This window comes from Thrips palmi, unplaced genomic scaffold (genome assembly GCF_012932325.1).
Source record: "Thrips palmi isolate BJ-2018 unplaced genomic scaffold, TpBJ-2018v1 HiC_scaffold_18, whole genome shotgun sequence".
Taxonomy (NCBI): domain Eukaryota; kingdom Metazoa; phylum Arthropoda; class Insecta; order Thysanoptera; family Thripidae; genus Thrips; species Thrips palmi.
Window position 1 is genome coordinate 9,697,595 of NW_023144627.1, and position 15,581 is coordinate 9,713,175.

General features: G+C 51.9%; 1 protein-coding gene across 2 annotated transcripts; it reads right to left on the reverse strand.

Moving 5' to 3' along the window:
- Positions 1–280: 280 nt before the first annotated feature.
- LOC117644560 (tropomyosin-1) lies at positions 281–15,222 on the reverse strand. 2 transcript variants are annotated; one of them, XM_034384118.1, is made up of 9 exons: positions 15,113–15,222; positions 9,705–9,870; positions 9,456–9,581; positions 9,006–9,139; positions 7,365–7,482; positions 6,616–6,686; positions 6,083–6,221; positions 5,490–5,559; positions 281–838 (listed from the first exon to the last, which is right to left on the reverse strand). In XM_034384118.1, the coding sequence occupies exons 2-9, from the start codon at positions 9,816–9,818 to the stop codon at positions 756–758; spliced, it is 855 nt and encodes a 284-aa protein (XP_034240009.1). In that variant the 5' UTR covers positions 9,819–9,870; positions 15,113–15,222; the 3' UTR covers positions 281–755. The 2 variants fall into 2 exon arrangements, with proteins under 2 accessions (XP_034240009.1, XP_034240010.1); XM_034384119.1 differs by lacking the exon at positions 281–838 and adding an exon at positions 4,668–5,123.
- Between the last annotated feature and the right edge of the window lie 359 nt (positions 15,223–15,581).

Genomic DNA, 15,581 nt, shown 5'->3' on the forward strand with positions numbered 1-15,581 from the left:
ACAGCTGTCCTTGTTGCTTTTCGAACAAAGCCATCAGAAATATACTTTTTTAATTTTGTAAATCTCGATTTGCTTTAGGAAGGTCGTGCCACTCTCTTGGACCTTCCGCTAGCATTCATCCGCGATCCAGAATCCCTCCATTCCCTCATTGCTTGCTTTTAAAGCTTCGTGCAGAATAGCAGATGTGCGAGACGGGTCAAAGCGTGCTTCAAGATAAAATAACAGTTACTGAACTTTTATTATTTACATGCGGGACTGCCGAGAACATCACGTTACAAAATTATTGAGAAATAAATATAACGTTTATTTATAAACATAATAATACAAATCAACATAATGGTTGAAGAAATTGGTGTAAGTGCCCCTTCCATGCGTGCGTGTGTGTGAGTGTGATCCCGTACGAAACTGAAAGCCGATTGAAAGGGGAAAAAATAATAAAACTGTGTAGAGAACCATCCATTTCTTATCCTAACAGGGTTGTTGACTTTCTCATCCTCGTCGAAGCGTCGTTATATTTGAGTTATATTCACATTGTGGAGTACTGGAAAGGCCTCCAAAGCCATGTGCCACCACAGGAAGCAAGATCAGGCCGGCTCAGATACAAAAACACGCTCAGAACAATAATGCGAGAGACTCTTTTCTTTATTGTGCTTGGTGTTGGTGATTGTGGTGGTGGTGGTGATGGTGAGATGGTGGTGGCGAGCCTGATGGTGAAAGCTTGGTCACCGGCGACTGTTAGCCGGCACGTCGTCCGTTTAGTAGCCGGCCAACTCGGCGAAGGTGGAGTCCATCTCGTCGGCCAGGGACTTGTACCTGTCCTTGTTGATGCCGAGCTCGTCTGCAAAACAAACACGCCAATGTGAGAGAGACAGTCTCCGCGAGGCGACTGGACACATTTTCCCCGGAATGCAAGAGGTTCATGCGAAGAATGTGGCACTCTGAAAATGATAGAGGACTTGTATTCTCGTCACGATGCAGACGCAGGCAGGGGCTCAAACCTACAGAAGCGGCGTTTTAGTCACAACACACACAGACACCAAGGACGCACAGGCGCGCACACACACGCGCACACGCGTGCAAAGCAACAGAATGGAGACATAGGTTTCGTGAATGAATCCAGTGTATCGAATCCCGCTACCGTCGTGCGTCGGGATGAAACGTGGTGAAGAAAGAAGTTGCAAGTACGAGGCGTAACATTTCGGAGTATATGTACAGTGTATGGGACATGCAACCCCATAAGCAACACCTTAATTTCTTTGAATTGAAAAAGACACCAAATGATTGTTTATTTAAATCATATTGTCAATGTCAAAGTCCAATTTGAGGTGGAGAAAAGCCATGCAAAGTTCATACTGGTAAAAGCCCAGCCCCCTCCTTCGTTTGAGGATTTTTTTAGCCGAGCAACGCCCAAAGTAGCAAATTTCAAACTCGGAAACGACAGGCGGCCAAGTCCAATGTGACTGCCTGCCAGCAGGCGGTCGACATTGACGATACTTTGACTCCCAAACAAAAACTGCAGAGGTCGTCCCGCCTCAGCAGCGCTCGAATTCAGCGAAACGCAAAATTAACACTTTTTTCTATCGACTATCTTCGATAAGCAGACCGGACATGTCCGGTCGACAGCGAGTAAATCCACCATGCTCCGCAGGGAAAAGTTTGCTCCACTTTCAGACGGGGAGCGGCCTGAAGGCCCACTGTCCGAATCGTGAAGAAACATACAGAAAAATGGGCCAGTCCAGATCTTCAACGTCGCTGAAAACTTGAGCTATGTACACATGACAGGAAAGGAACCTGGCCCAGCACTGTAAATTTCCCCACATTCTTAACATAGTGTTCCCCCTGAAAGCGAGCACAGATTTCCACCAAGCCCTGTCCCGTTTAGCCCGGTGTTGCGTATGGGGCCTTGGACCGTCACACCACAAAGACGCCTCAAAACGGTTACTACCTGGCTGGAGAGGTCCGCGATGCGCGATCGCCTGCTGGGAGTGTCAATGTGTGCAAATTTTTTTTTCAACTTTTTCTTTCTTTGCTATGCGTATTATGGTCAAGACAAAAAAAGGAGAATATCACAGACGGAGAAAGCGTACACGAGTTTTTTTTCTTTCGTTATAAAAAGGAACACAAAAACACGAAAAAAACGCCACAAATGAAAAATAGGCCTATTTCTTTATTGGCTGAGCGATAGCGAAGCCCATGCCGTGTTTGGGCGCACCAAAAAGTGACTGGTCGTGAGTCTGTCTGTCCGTCTGTGAGTCTGTAGCGTACACGCTCACGTTTCTCAGCAACTACAACACCAATTGTTCCCAAATTTCGCATTGAACATCTCCAAAGTGTCCCACAGGGGGAGTTTATCTTAGATCAACAATTATCATCGTTTGAAATATTCAAAACATCGTTTTGAACTAGGTTATTAGCGTTGTTTGGTTGGTAGCAGTGTGTGGCTTACCAATTTCTCATACCGGCTGCCGCGCTTCCAAGCCGTCTGCAAGACAGGACGGTACTTATGCAAATAAACAAACTGAAGAGCAAAGGGGCTCTCAAATAGGTTCTGAGTTAGTTTTTTAACATTCTAGAATGATTAAAACCCTTCCGGAGTGTCAACAGAGGAAAATACGAAAACTGAAAGTGAGAATGGTTTGCGTGTTTCGTGCCCCTCTCCCCCCTCCCTCGTCACAGGGGAATCTTCCTGCAGGTCAGTGCACTGTGAGTGTAGTTGTGGACTGAAAATAGAATGTTTTCTTTGCCTGTTACTTTGTGTGTATCAACTGATTTTATTTTCTCTGATACCATCCTTATTTTTAAATTTATTTTTAAATTTCATAGAAAATCAAATTAGGTGAATGCATGAATAACTTCTGTTGAAATTAGAAGACAAGTTACATGTCTTTGTTTGACTCGGGAAATGACATCCTATTTTAATGCTGCAACCTAACATAAATATTCTTGTACTAGCATCTATTGATTAAAAGAATCCACATATGGATGTGTATTTTTAATGCTAATAAATTTTGAATTGATATTGGATTCAATGAGACGATTCAGATTGTGAGCGGTGAGTGACTTGGTAATTGGATTTAATGAGACGATTCTTTTCACTTCACCAAAGTTTGTGTCCGATAACTGGAACTTAGTATTGGTAATAGTTTAAATGTGGCTCTCCGAACAAAAGCCCAATGCCTAATGTTAATCCTGTACTGTCATCTTTTACTCCAAAGATAAACTACCACAAGACATGAATAAGATAATGGCGTATTGAGCAAAAAGTGGCCTCTGCATTGGACTTCATGAGACAATTCACTGAATTTGACAAAACTTGGTCTCCGTCTTATGCTTCAGATCAGCCTGCCCTAAACTGATTCACTTAATAAAACCTATGATTACATATTCCAGTCTATATTGTTTAATTCACTGGTTTAAAATGAAAGAATGACAAAAGGCTACTCAAATATAACTAATAAATTAGTAAATTCATTAGTTTGAAGAAACAGATATATCGAGTAGTGACTCAAGCAGACGATTAGCCAATTAAGCGATTCAATGGAATGTTACTCGACTGAGGAATCGCATTGGTTTCGCATTAGGGTGACGACATGGGGTGATCCATGAACCCAGACCCATACTCTATCCGTTATTAATCAATTCAATATCAATATTTTTCAATTGAATCTCACATTAATTCTTGCAGTTTTTGGAGTGCCAATCATGAAAATCACTTTCATTTCTACTCCAGACTTATAGTTTCATCTCAAATTAGCTCATTTTTGACCAAACTTTTCAGGTCGAGTTTTATATTGTTTCCTGCAGTCTTGGGTGTGCTGAACTCAAAAATGACTTCCAAATTTTTCCCAGATTCACACTTTACCTAATTCTGACCAAATTTTGACCAAAATTTTTGAGTTGAGTTTGATGTTGATCTCAGTAGTTTTTTGTGTCCTGATAACGAAAATCACTTCCATTTCGACTCCAGACTTATATTTTCATCCCAAATTAGGTCATTTTGGACCAAAATTTTCAAGTCGAGTTTTATATTGTTTCCTGCAGTTTCTGGTGTGCTGAACTCAAAAATGACTTCCAAATTTTTCCCAGACTCGCGCTTTACCCAATTTTGACCAAATTTGGACCAAAATTTTTGAATTGAGTTTGATGTTGATCTCAGTAGTTTTTTGTGTCCTGATAACGAAAATCACTTCCATTTCGACTCCAGACTTATATTTTCATCCCAAATTAGGTCATTTTGGACCAAAATCTTCAAGTCGAGTTTTATATTGTTTCCTGCAGTTTTTGGTGTGCTGAACTCAAAAATGACTTCCAAATTTTTCCCAGACTCACGCTTTACCTAATTTTGACCAAATTTGGACCAAAATTTTTGAATCGAGTTTGACGTTGATCCTAACAGCTTTTTGCGTGCTGAAAACGAAAATCACTTCCATTTATACCCGAGACCTACATTTCACTCAGAGCCCATAAGTTGCTCATTTCGTCCAGTTAAGCAAAGTCCGAAGTGCAGAAACTAATTCGCATCGCTCAGCCACACTACGCGCCCACAGTAAACGGCGCGTACCCCTAGTGCTAGGATTTGACTCAAAAGCGCCGAGTCAAAAGGGAGCGCCACCGGAGAGAGCTCTCGTGACTTTCCGGAAAATTAATTGACGACACAAAAAAGGGAGTCTTGGACGGCTGTATGTAATAAGGCAGTAGGCAAACGCCCTGTACAGCGGTATGTACACGATGACTTGAAAATATACAGACTAGATATTCTGACGAAGTAAATCAACTTTACGCGTCGAATATTATTTTTCAAAATATCATGATGATTTGAGTAACATTTAAGAGTCGTGGCAGTCCCACATAAAAGAACAACCTTTATCCCCCATAGAAAATAATCTTGTTTCCGTGGTGAAGTTTGAAGTGAGGAAAACAGAAAAATGCGAAGTTTACAGAGTCAAGAAAAGAGACGGAGCGGAACAAAAGATAAGTTTGTAAAGCGAACGGATAAGAAAGGACAAGACAGGAGGAAGATGTGTTGTTTTCTGAAAATGTTTAGTAGCCAGTGAGCTCAGCGAATGTGGAATCCAAATCATCGCAAATAGCTTTCGTCTTTTCCTTCTCGTTGAAGAGGTCGTCTGCAACAATGAAGGATTAGAAGACATTAGTTAGTTTAGCATGAAACAAAAACACAACACGAAAAACACTTCACACACAGCAGCTTGCAAAGCCACTGCCTTCTGTCAGTTTGTAAAATAATTAACGTGTTACTCTAAGTATTACTCTAGGCACGACACCGTCGACAATAAGAACACATCTGGAAAAGGTGGTTAAAAGAGAGACAAAGTTTAACCGGACAGAACATGAACTAAAATAAGCGCAGGTTTGACGTGTAACAGCCGAGCTAAGTCTAGACGTCGAATCTCGGTGCTGGGCACGCTGAAAGGTCGGAATGCTTATTCGAGCGGGGTTAATGGACGAAGGGGACAGCGCGAGGCACTCACCCTCCAGCCGGTCGACCTCCTTCTGCAACTTCTTGACCGTCTTCTCGGCGAACTCGGCGCGGGCCTCAGCCTGCAAACACGGTTTCCGATTGAGTCAATTGCCCGGCACGCGAGTGCACTGTCAAACTTTGTTGCCACTTTATGAGATAGTAGATTATATTTTCATCACTGGTGACAATGTCGTCATAAATTGATGACATTTTCATAACGACACCTCCCAGCTAAAGAGATCTGTCAGAAAGGTCTGTTTTGTTAGAAGGCGTCGATAAGGTATTGTATGGGCATGACAGCAATGTCATTAACTGCGCGCTTAAAACCTTACGGAGTATTTTGAGCTTACATAGTACGAACTAATTTACTTTGTTATACGAAGAAACAGTTCGTAAATTACAAAGTATTTTCTTTGTAAGCTTATGTATGCTCAAAATACTTTGTGATAACTAGCTGATTTTCTTTGTAAGGCCGAAAATAATTTGTGAGGTATTCTCAGTGTGTTGTGATGACACTCTTGTGAGGAATATGTGCCTTCACATTGTCATCAAGTGACAACCAAAGTTTTGACAGTGTGGGGCATGCGTTGCTGGCTTTCGAACCTCCTTCAGCCTGACGGTGAGGGTCTTGATCTGGCGCTTGTACTCCTCCACTCGCTGGTTGGCCTTCTCCTCCGAGACCTCCAGGGACTTCAAGCTGTTGCCCACGACCTTCAACTCCTCCTCGAGCTCCATGATCTTGCTGGAAAACAAGGCAGAAAAATAATGTGACGCTGCGGCGCGCTGCGGAGATTCGATCCACGACGCCCCAGTTTGACAGGCCGACACGGGGAGACTCGCCGCCGAGGCCCCCAGTGGGCCAGAAGACCGGTGCAGGTGGCAAAAATCCGGGACGCGTTTTGAGTCCCAAAGTCTCTAAACAGGACTCGAACCGAACGTGTGACCCCACCAATGGATTCCTCGTTCGGAGAGCAATCTATTGGTAGGGTCACACGTTCGGTTCAACTCCCGACTCTGGAGCTTAAAGTGCGTCTAGAGTTTACGCCGCCTCCTCCGGTCTTCTGGCCCACTGTGCGTCCCCCGAGTACCGCTGTAGAAAGAAAAAAGTCACGGGCTTTTTTGGACAGTGTACTTACGCGTCACCGGACTTGACACGGTCCTCAGCGACTTCCAGCTCGTCTTCAACGAAGGCCAGCTTGCGGGAAACCTGGAGCCAGAAACAGCGTCATTTTCATCATGCCGTCCTGCCTTCTGGTGGGGTGGCGGCAGGGGAATGCACTGCGAATCCCAGTGTAGGGGCAGTCTCCAGCAAAAACTCTACGAAGAATCGCTTCGTAATACGAAGAAAATGAAGGCATTGTAAAATCTACGAAGAAATGCTTCGTATTATGAAGTAAAGTCCTTTTTAATACGAAGCATTTCTTCACGGGAAGTAATTCTACAATGCCTTCATTTTCTTCGTAGTTATGAAGCAAATGCTTCGTAGGCTTTGAAGAGTGCACACTGTTTGGCGCCCCAACATGTCTCACGCTGACAAGTGTGAGCACTGGTAAAACTAAAGCGTAGTATTACCCACTGTTTTCAAGCGTAATCAGTTTACGCCTGAAATCAAGCATAACAGGCTCATCCGCCAAGATTTCCCCTATCTAAATGCATGGGGGAATTTCCAGAGTATGCTTGATTTCAAGCGTAACTTTATGTTTGACTCAAGCATAGAGTTACGCTTTAGTTTTACCAGTGAGACACCGGTCGTGTCTCACTCTTGCAAGCGCGTCACAAACGTGGCTCAGACTTGTAAGCGTGAGACATGTTTGTTCACGCTAGCTAGCTCTAGATGGTGTCAGACTGTCTCACACTCGAATTTGAAGTGTCCCAAGACACCCACCTCGTCGGACTTGCCGTCGGCGTCCTCAGCCAGCAGCCTGGCTTCCTTGAGCTGGTTGGTGAGCTGGTCCATGCGCTCCTCGTCCTGCTGGCTGCGGTTCTCCAGAACCTTGCACATGCTGCAATGGCGAAACGCAAATCTCATTGCGTGGGCTCGTTGCGCGTAATTCGCTCAGTGCCGTCGTCTACACTCTAAATATAGGGTGCCCAGCAACTGGGCGCCTTTGTCGCCCGCCCCACTTTTTAGGGTGCCAAATGTCGCCCAGTTTCTGGGCACCTCTGTCGCCCAGTCTAGGGGTGGACAATCCACAAAGGAACCTGCCTTCACCCATGGCTCAGCAGCGACTAAGGTGACTAAGGTGCCCAGAATTTGGGCACCTTAGTCACCCAGGAACTAGACACCTGTGCATCCTCTACCATGGGAGAGGGCCGGTTGCTGTATGATTTGTCCACGCCGAGACTGGGTGACAAAGGTGCCCAGAAACTGGGCGACATTTGGCACCCTAAAAAGTGGGGCGGGCGACAAAGGCGCCCAGTTGCTGGGCACCCCATATTTTGAGTGTAGAATCCTAGAGATACTTGAGAAACGCAAAGTCTGTCGGCCGGTCTTCTGGCCGTTGGAGGAGGCCGAAACTCTAAACGCGTTTTGAATTCCAGAGTCGCTAAACGGGACTCGAACCGAACGTGCGGCCCCACCAATGGATTCCTCGTTCGGAGAGCAATCCATTGGTAGGGTCACACGTTCAGTTGAGTGGTCATCGGACAGAACAACCTATTTTCAATGGGTTTCCCATGTGACTTACGTCCTTATGCCCAACCGCCGCTGAGTTCGAGTCTGATTTAACGACTCGGCAGGTCGAAACGCGTCTAGAGTTTTGGCCAGGGGCGGACTGGGACCAAAAGGGCCCTGGCGGAGGGTTCCTCTAGGGGCCCCGGAACATTGTGCGACCCCCCCCCCCCACACACAAAAAATAGCATTCAAATCAGAAAAAAAGCAGGTAATGCTTTGTAAAAAATTTGAAATCTATAATTTTTTTATCCTTTGCTCTGTGGGCCCCTTTCGAGCCCATGCTTCCTTTTTGGGCACTTTTTGAGCCCTTGCTTAGAAGGCCGGTTTTGGGCCCATGCTCGTGTGGGCCCTTTGTGCTCCCTTGTCCTGTAGCCCTTTTGGGGCCCTTTTTCTTGGGCCCTCTTTGGGCCCTTGCACTTGTGCACCCTTGTCCTGTAGCCCCTTTAAGGCTCTTGAACTAGTTGGCCCTTTGTGGGCGGCCTGGCGGCCCTGTAGCCCTTTTGGGGCCCTTTTTCTTAGGCGAATTTTGTGCCCTTGCTCTGTAGCCCAGAAAAGGCCCTTGCTCTTTGAGACCATGAGGCCTTGGGCCCTTGTTCCTTGAGCCCCATCGGACTCCGAGCGAATCTAGGGCCCTTTGGTCCAGGTCTTTTGAAGTAAGTCCAGGGGCCCTTTGGCCCATTTACGTCTTTTGGAGCAAGACCAGGGGCCCTTCGGGCCCAAGGGCCCAGGCGGCGATCGCCGCCTAGCCGCCCGGGCCAGTCCGCCCCTGGTTTTGGCCGCCTCCAACGGCCTTCTGGCCCACTGTGCTGCGTTTCTCCTAGTCGTCTAGGACGGCGTCGTCGTCGTCCTTACCGGTTGGCCTCGTCGGCGGCCTGGGAAGCCTCGGCCAGCTTGGTGGTGGCGGTGCCGGACCTCTCCTCGGAGCGCTCCAAGTCCTCCTCAATCATCTGGACCTTCCTGTTGAGGGAGGCTACCTCGCTCTCGGCCTGGACGGAACAGTCAAGTTCTGAGGGGCTGTGCGCAGTGGGCCAGAAGACCGGCAGAGGCGGACAAAACTCTAGACGCGTTTTGAGCTCCAGAGTCGCTAAACAGGACTCGAACCGAGCGTGTGACCCCACCAATGGACTCCTCGTTCGGAGAGCAATCCATTGGTGGGGTCACACGTTCGGTTCGAGTCCAACTTAATAGCGACTCTGGAGCTCAAAATGCGTCCGGGATGTTGACCGCCTCCACCGGTCTTCTGGCCCACTGTGCAGTGGTAGGGGAGTAATTGGAAACAGCGAGAAAAGTGATAGTACTCACGTTGGTGAGGGCCTTCTCCTTCTCCTCGAGGTCCTTGTTGGCCTGTTCGAGGTTGCTCTTGGTGGTGTTGAGGTCCTGTTCGACCTGGACCAGCTTCTTGGAGAGGTCGCGGACGTCCTCAAGGACCTGCGGGTGGGAGGGGGGCGAAAAAATGGTGAATTAATGTCGAGTGCGCCCTCTCTCTCTCTCTCTTTTGTTTTCTCTCGCTCGCTCCCGCTTGGCGCTTCGCGCTTGACGCGCTTTACGGACCTTGTCGGCACGGGAGTTGGCGTCCTTGGCCTGCCCCTCGCAGGTGTCGGCCTTGTCCATGGCCGCGTCCTTCTCCATCTTCATCGCCTGCATCTTCTTCTTGATGGCGTCCATGGCGGCTGTGGTGTGGGGGGCGGGGGGCTCTACCGGCGAAAAGATCCGTCACCTGTGGGCAGAAAGGAGTTCAGTCTTAACTTAGTTTCTGATGTCTTCCGAGCGCACGCACACACACTCACACACACATGATCACACACGAACACGCGCGAATTACAGTGTGTGACGGGTTGCCTGACGCGCCGCAGGGCCAGGCCCCTAGTTCGCTCTCTATCCTTCAGACGCAGCTAGGCAACCCGTCAAGCTGCCGTGTGTTCCAGGTGCGCCCCTCGCACGCTCTCTCCCTCTCTCTCTCTCTCTCTCTCTCTCTCTCTCTCTCTCTCTCTCTCTCTCTCTCTCTCTCTCTCTCTCTCTCTCTCTCTCTCTCTCTCTCCCACACGCCCTTCTTCTCCTCCTCCTTCCCGCGCGCCTTGTGTGGTGGTGACGGGCTGCGGGGGTGGACGACGCCGACGACGCGGACGGTATTTTCAGGTTCACCAGCAAACTTCCCCCTCGCAATAACGACTCGACTTGACGGCGGCTGGCTGAAGGTGAGGTGGGCTAGAGGTGCCGTAGTGCCGAGGGCGGCGAAGGCGTGCCGGCCAGGGGCACAGTGGGCCAGAAGACCGGCGGAGGCGGCCAAAACTCTAGACGCGTTTTGAGCTCCAGAGTCGCTAAATGGGACTCGAACCGAACGTGTGACCCCACCAATGGATTGCTCTCCGGACGCGGAATCCATTGGTGGGGTCAAACGTTCGGTTCGAGGCCTGTTTAGCGACTCTGGAGCTCAAATCACGTGTAGAGTTTTGGCCGCCTCCAACGGTCTTCTGGCCCACCGTGAGGGGGCGTGGCACGCCGTGGCGGGCGCACGGGCCAAGAGGCTGACTTGGCTTGCCGCTTCGCCCGGCTTTACGCGTTCCGTCGTTCCAGTTTACAAGTGAGCGCGGCGCGCTATTTTTACGCCGCGCCGTGGCGGTGGCTGAGTCTGGTGCCGACGGGCAGGTCGGGGGGAGCCCGAAAAGAAAGAGGGGGAGGGGTGCCCCGCGGGCGCGGGCCGCACAGTGGGCCAGGAGACCGGTGGAGGCGGCCAAAATTCTAGACGCATTTTGAGCTCTAGAAACGCTAATGGGACTCGAATGGAACGTGTGACCCCACCAATGGATTGCTCTCCGACTGAGGAATCCAATGGTGGGGGACACACGTTCGGTTCGAGTCCTGTTTAGCAGACTCTGGGGCTTAGAACGCTTCTAGAATTTCGGCCACCTCGACCGGTCTTCTGGCCCACTGTGGGCCGCGCACCAAGCGACTCCCTTGACACCTCGCTTTGACACAGCAAAGACGAGGCGCAGAGGCCGGTATTCGAACCTCGTTCCCTCGCCGACGTATTCCAAAAGTTGCGATCGCTCTGTCTCTCTCGCACCCATACGGCACGCCCCATGAGTGCGAGAGAGACAGAGCGACGAGGCGATCGCAGTCTGCGGCTGGCGCATGCAAGCTCGCCGGCACTGTACGGCCTTTCCAGTCCATCGCTCAAAAAAGTTGGACTCGATCAAACCCGTCGTTTTTTGTCGTTTTGTTTGTTGTGGTGTGCTTTCCATCGATGAGATGAAGCTGATGGCTTCCTGCAGCGAGGCGCGGCGCGGCGACGTCGCCACGCCCCCACCCCCACCCCTCCTATAAATTGCTGAAATGAGAAGCATAAGCGTGACAGGTCAATTCTGCCCGCTCCATATATTAGCTCGTGGGACCGCGCCCGCACGGCGCCACCGTGGAAAAAGGAACGCCCGCCGCCCGCCGCACGGTCGAAAAAAAAAAAACTTAAAAACATTGGTCAACACCGACACCGAGGAAATTCGATTTGGCGCATAATTTGTCCCCGCTGCAGCTCACAAGTGCGGACACGCCGCGCCGTCCCACAAGAATCCTTAATTATTGACAAGTTCCCGAAGCCCTTCAATATTCATAACGCTGCTGTTTATCTTCGCTCTCTGGCGGACTTGAGCGCAGCTGCAGATTGTTTTCGCCCGGACAGTGTAAGGGCGGTAAGGGCCATAGCACGTCGCGTCTAACTTTTGCCGAGCCACAGCCGCGGCGCTAGGGGCGCCCCCCACAGTGGGCCAGAAGACCGGTGGAGGTGGACAAAACTCTAGACACGTTTTGAGCTCCAGAGTCGCTGAATGGAACTCGAATCGAACGTGTGACCCCACCAATGAATTGCTCTCCGAACGAGGAATCCATTGGTGGGGTCACGCGTTCGGTTCGAGTCCCATTTAGCGACTCTGGAGCTCAAAACGCGTCTAGAGTTTTGTCCGCCTCCCCCGGTCTTCTGGCCCACTGTGCCCGTCCCCGCCCCTCGCCCGGCCGGCCGTGCCGTGTTGGCGAGATGGGATGGCGATCTTTGTGCTTTATATTCGCCTCCTTACTTCCAGGGGCTTTGCATGGCGCGGCGCCGCAACGCCTGGACGGCCGCGGAATCACTTTCTTATTACTTATTTATTGCTCGCCTCGCGGTTTATCAATTTACTCGGCCATTACGGGAGAATTACGAGGCGCGTTTGTCGGAAGGACGACAACGCGCTTCGTTACGCTGCATCGTGCATTCTATTCATTATCGGCTGCATCATTCATTCCATCCCTTGTTGACTGCATTTCGACTGCATAGTACATCCCGTTCATTAATGATTTTCGGCTGCATCGTGCATTCATTTCATTTTCGGCTGCGTCATTTCTTTCATTTTCGACATCATCGTGCTTCCCATTCATTTTCGACATCATCCCGTGTATTGCATTCATTTCCAGATGCATTCTGACTCCATTTTCGCCTGCATCGTGCATTCCTTCCATTTTCGGCTGCATGATGCATTCCTTTGATTTTCAGCTACATCATGCATTCCTTTGATTTTCGGCTGCATCGTGCATTCCTTTCATTTTCGGCTGCATCGTGCATTCCTTTCATTTTCGGCCGCGTAGTGCAATCCATTCATTTTCGGCTGCATTGTGCACCCCATTTATTTTCGGCCATTCCTCCAATCTGACTACCATAATCCATCATATCAGTAATAGAGCCGGCAGCGCGCTGGACCGAGGAATGAATAGGGAAGGACTAGTCTAGTCCAATCAATTGGCGTGTTTTGTTTGTATTGTGTGTTTTTTTTAAGAGCAGTTCTTTCAACAAATAAACGTGAATTTAGTTGCACACTTTACGGCTAGACTGGAATCACTTTCATGTTACCGGAATGCTCGGAACCGCGACTGGGGTAAAGTTTCGGTCTCCTCGCGTATGAGGGGACTTGGAGGGTCACCTTGCAAAATCGCCGACTGCCCTCGCGAGAAAAAAAGATAAAAAGGGGGCAACCGTTCCGTTCACCCTCCCACCTACTTTGTGTCGCCCGCTGACAGGGGGAGGAGGGGGGGGGCTCCCACCGCCCTCTATTCTCAAACGCCCCCAACCCCTCCCCGCCCCTTCCCGATGGCTGCCACCCACACCCACTTTTCAGCAGTCAAAACTCCTCAGTGGGCAGGCAGCCGGGTGGTTGGGTTTCCAAGTGACTCTTCCCCCAAACATTCTGCTTCGAGTAAACTTACAGCTGCTGCGGCAGCTTGCTCCCCACCCCCTCTCCCTCTCATGCATCCGCTCCGGTACATTCGATGCATTCCCTTTAAGTGTACACCTAAAAATTCTGGTTGTTGTTATTTTGTCATTTAAACTTTGATGGCACATCGCATTCTTTCCCAGTTGCAGCGCTCGTTTCTAGCTTTTGGCCACAGTTGCAAAATGTAAATTATAATGATGAATTTGATGCCATCCCCCTCCCCCTTCCCCTTTCGGTGCTCGGCGGGGCGCGAACCGCATTGTTTCCGTTTGAATAACGGGGCGGCCGGGCCAGAAAACCGGGAAAGCCGCGGGAAAGCCACGCACAGCTGGCCGCGGCGAAAGCAGTCGAGCGCCTCCGAAGGATCGTTCTGTCGCTCTGTCTCTGTCGCACTCATGGGGTGCGCCGGGGGACCGTAGGGGTGCGAGAGAGACAGAGCGTCGAGACGGTCCTTCGCCATCGCCCGGCCGGCCGTCTTTTCAGCGCAGCCGGCAGACTCATTCCGAGAGTCGTTTTCGCCGCTCTGTCTCTCTCGCACCCATACGGGGCGCCCCATGAGTGCGAGAGAGACAGAGCGACTGAACGACTCTCGGAATCAGTCTGCAGTGGCGGCAGTGGCCCCCCAGAGCGAGACCAGTCTTCCGCGAGCGCGGCCAATAAATGGATCAAGTTTCCCGCGGGGTCGACTCGGCGCAGGGGACGGCGGCCGCAGCCCTGCAGACCGATTCCGAGAGTCGTCGCTCTGCCTCTCTCGCACTCGAGGGGCGTCCCGTGCAGGTGCGAGAGAGACAGAGCGACGAAGACGACTCTCGGAATCAGTCTGCTGGCGCCTGGCGGCCGCCACCCACCGCTAGGTGGCGCCCCGGTCGCGGCCGGGCTGGCCGTTCGAACGCAGCCGGCGTGGCGGCAGGGCGGCAGCGGGGCGGCGCGCGCACCCTCGGACGCAGCCGTTCTAAATGCGAGTCGAGACGATGCGCCCGGCTAAAGGCCCAACGGCCCAAAGGACGGCCAAAGGCCCTGCCACCACACTGCCGCCGCACTGCCGATGCGTTGCGTCACCGCCTAACCTCAAAATAGGCGAAGGGCCGCCTCGGCCGCGCCCCGCCGAGTGACGCGGACGACGCCGACGACGGCAAGGTGACGTCCCGGACGCGTCCCTCGCGACCCCTCCACTGTCACTGGAGCCGCGGCGGCCCTGTGGCTGCACTGCTCGTCGAGGACTTACCTCCAGGCAGAGGCACTTAATCCACTTAATCCGGTTAATCCACTCGAACCACTTAATCCACTGAGGTGCACTGCACTGTACTGAGGGTGGGGCGGGGCCAGCTGGCCGTCGGGGGGCTGTTGCTGCTCTTCGACTTCGACTTGTCACTGCTGTCAAAGCGTCCTGGTGCCGTCAATAGTCGTCTGGCTGTCTGGTCGTCGGGCCGTCAGACTCGGTGGTGTCCGTGCCGTCGCTCCAGTGGTCGTCGACGCGGGGCCTGCTGGCCGCTTGGCTGCACTTGGCGCGGGGCGGGGCGGGGCGGGGCGGCGCGGGGTGCGGCGGGGCGGGGCGGCCTTGCCGGCGCGCCGCGGCTCCGGCACTCGCCGGAGGAGGAGAAGATGGGCTTGATTCACTTACGGGCACTTCACTTGGCGCACACAGACACGCCGCGCACTCACGCACACACACACAGCGCGGTCGCTGGCTGGGCTCGGGCGCTTCAGCCGCTTCAGCCCTACCTGCGGATGCTTGACGGAGTCGACGGGGGTATGCTTAACCGCGACGGCAAGCTCTCGACTCAGCGCGGACGTCGGCGGCCAGGCTCGCGGCTCCCGGCTCGCGGGGGGCTTGCGGGGGCCGGGGGGGCCGCGGGGGGCGGGGCAGGGCTCGAGGGGGGTAAGGGGATCCTAGGGTTAACGTGGGACCCGCCCACATGTTGGGCCCCATGAACCCCCTCGGCTGCTGTTCGCCTCGGGGAGTGGCGGCTGCTGCAGCAGTAGCAGCCGAGACGCAGCCGCGGCCGATGCGGCTGCAGCGCGAGCAGCAGGCCAAGAGGGGCCCCTCCGACGCCGCGCCGACGAGAGCACCGGGAGAGGGAGGCGGATCCAAAAATGGCCCGCCGCAACAGGCGAGGGGCGCCGCGCCCTGCGTCGCCCTGCGTCGCCCTGCGTCGCCCTGCGTCGCCCTGCGTCGCCCTGCGTCCCGCGG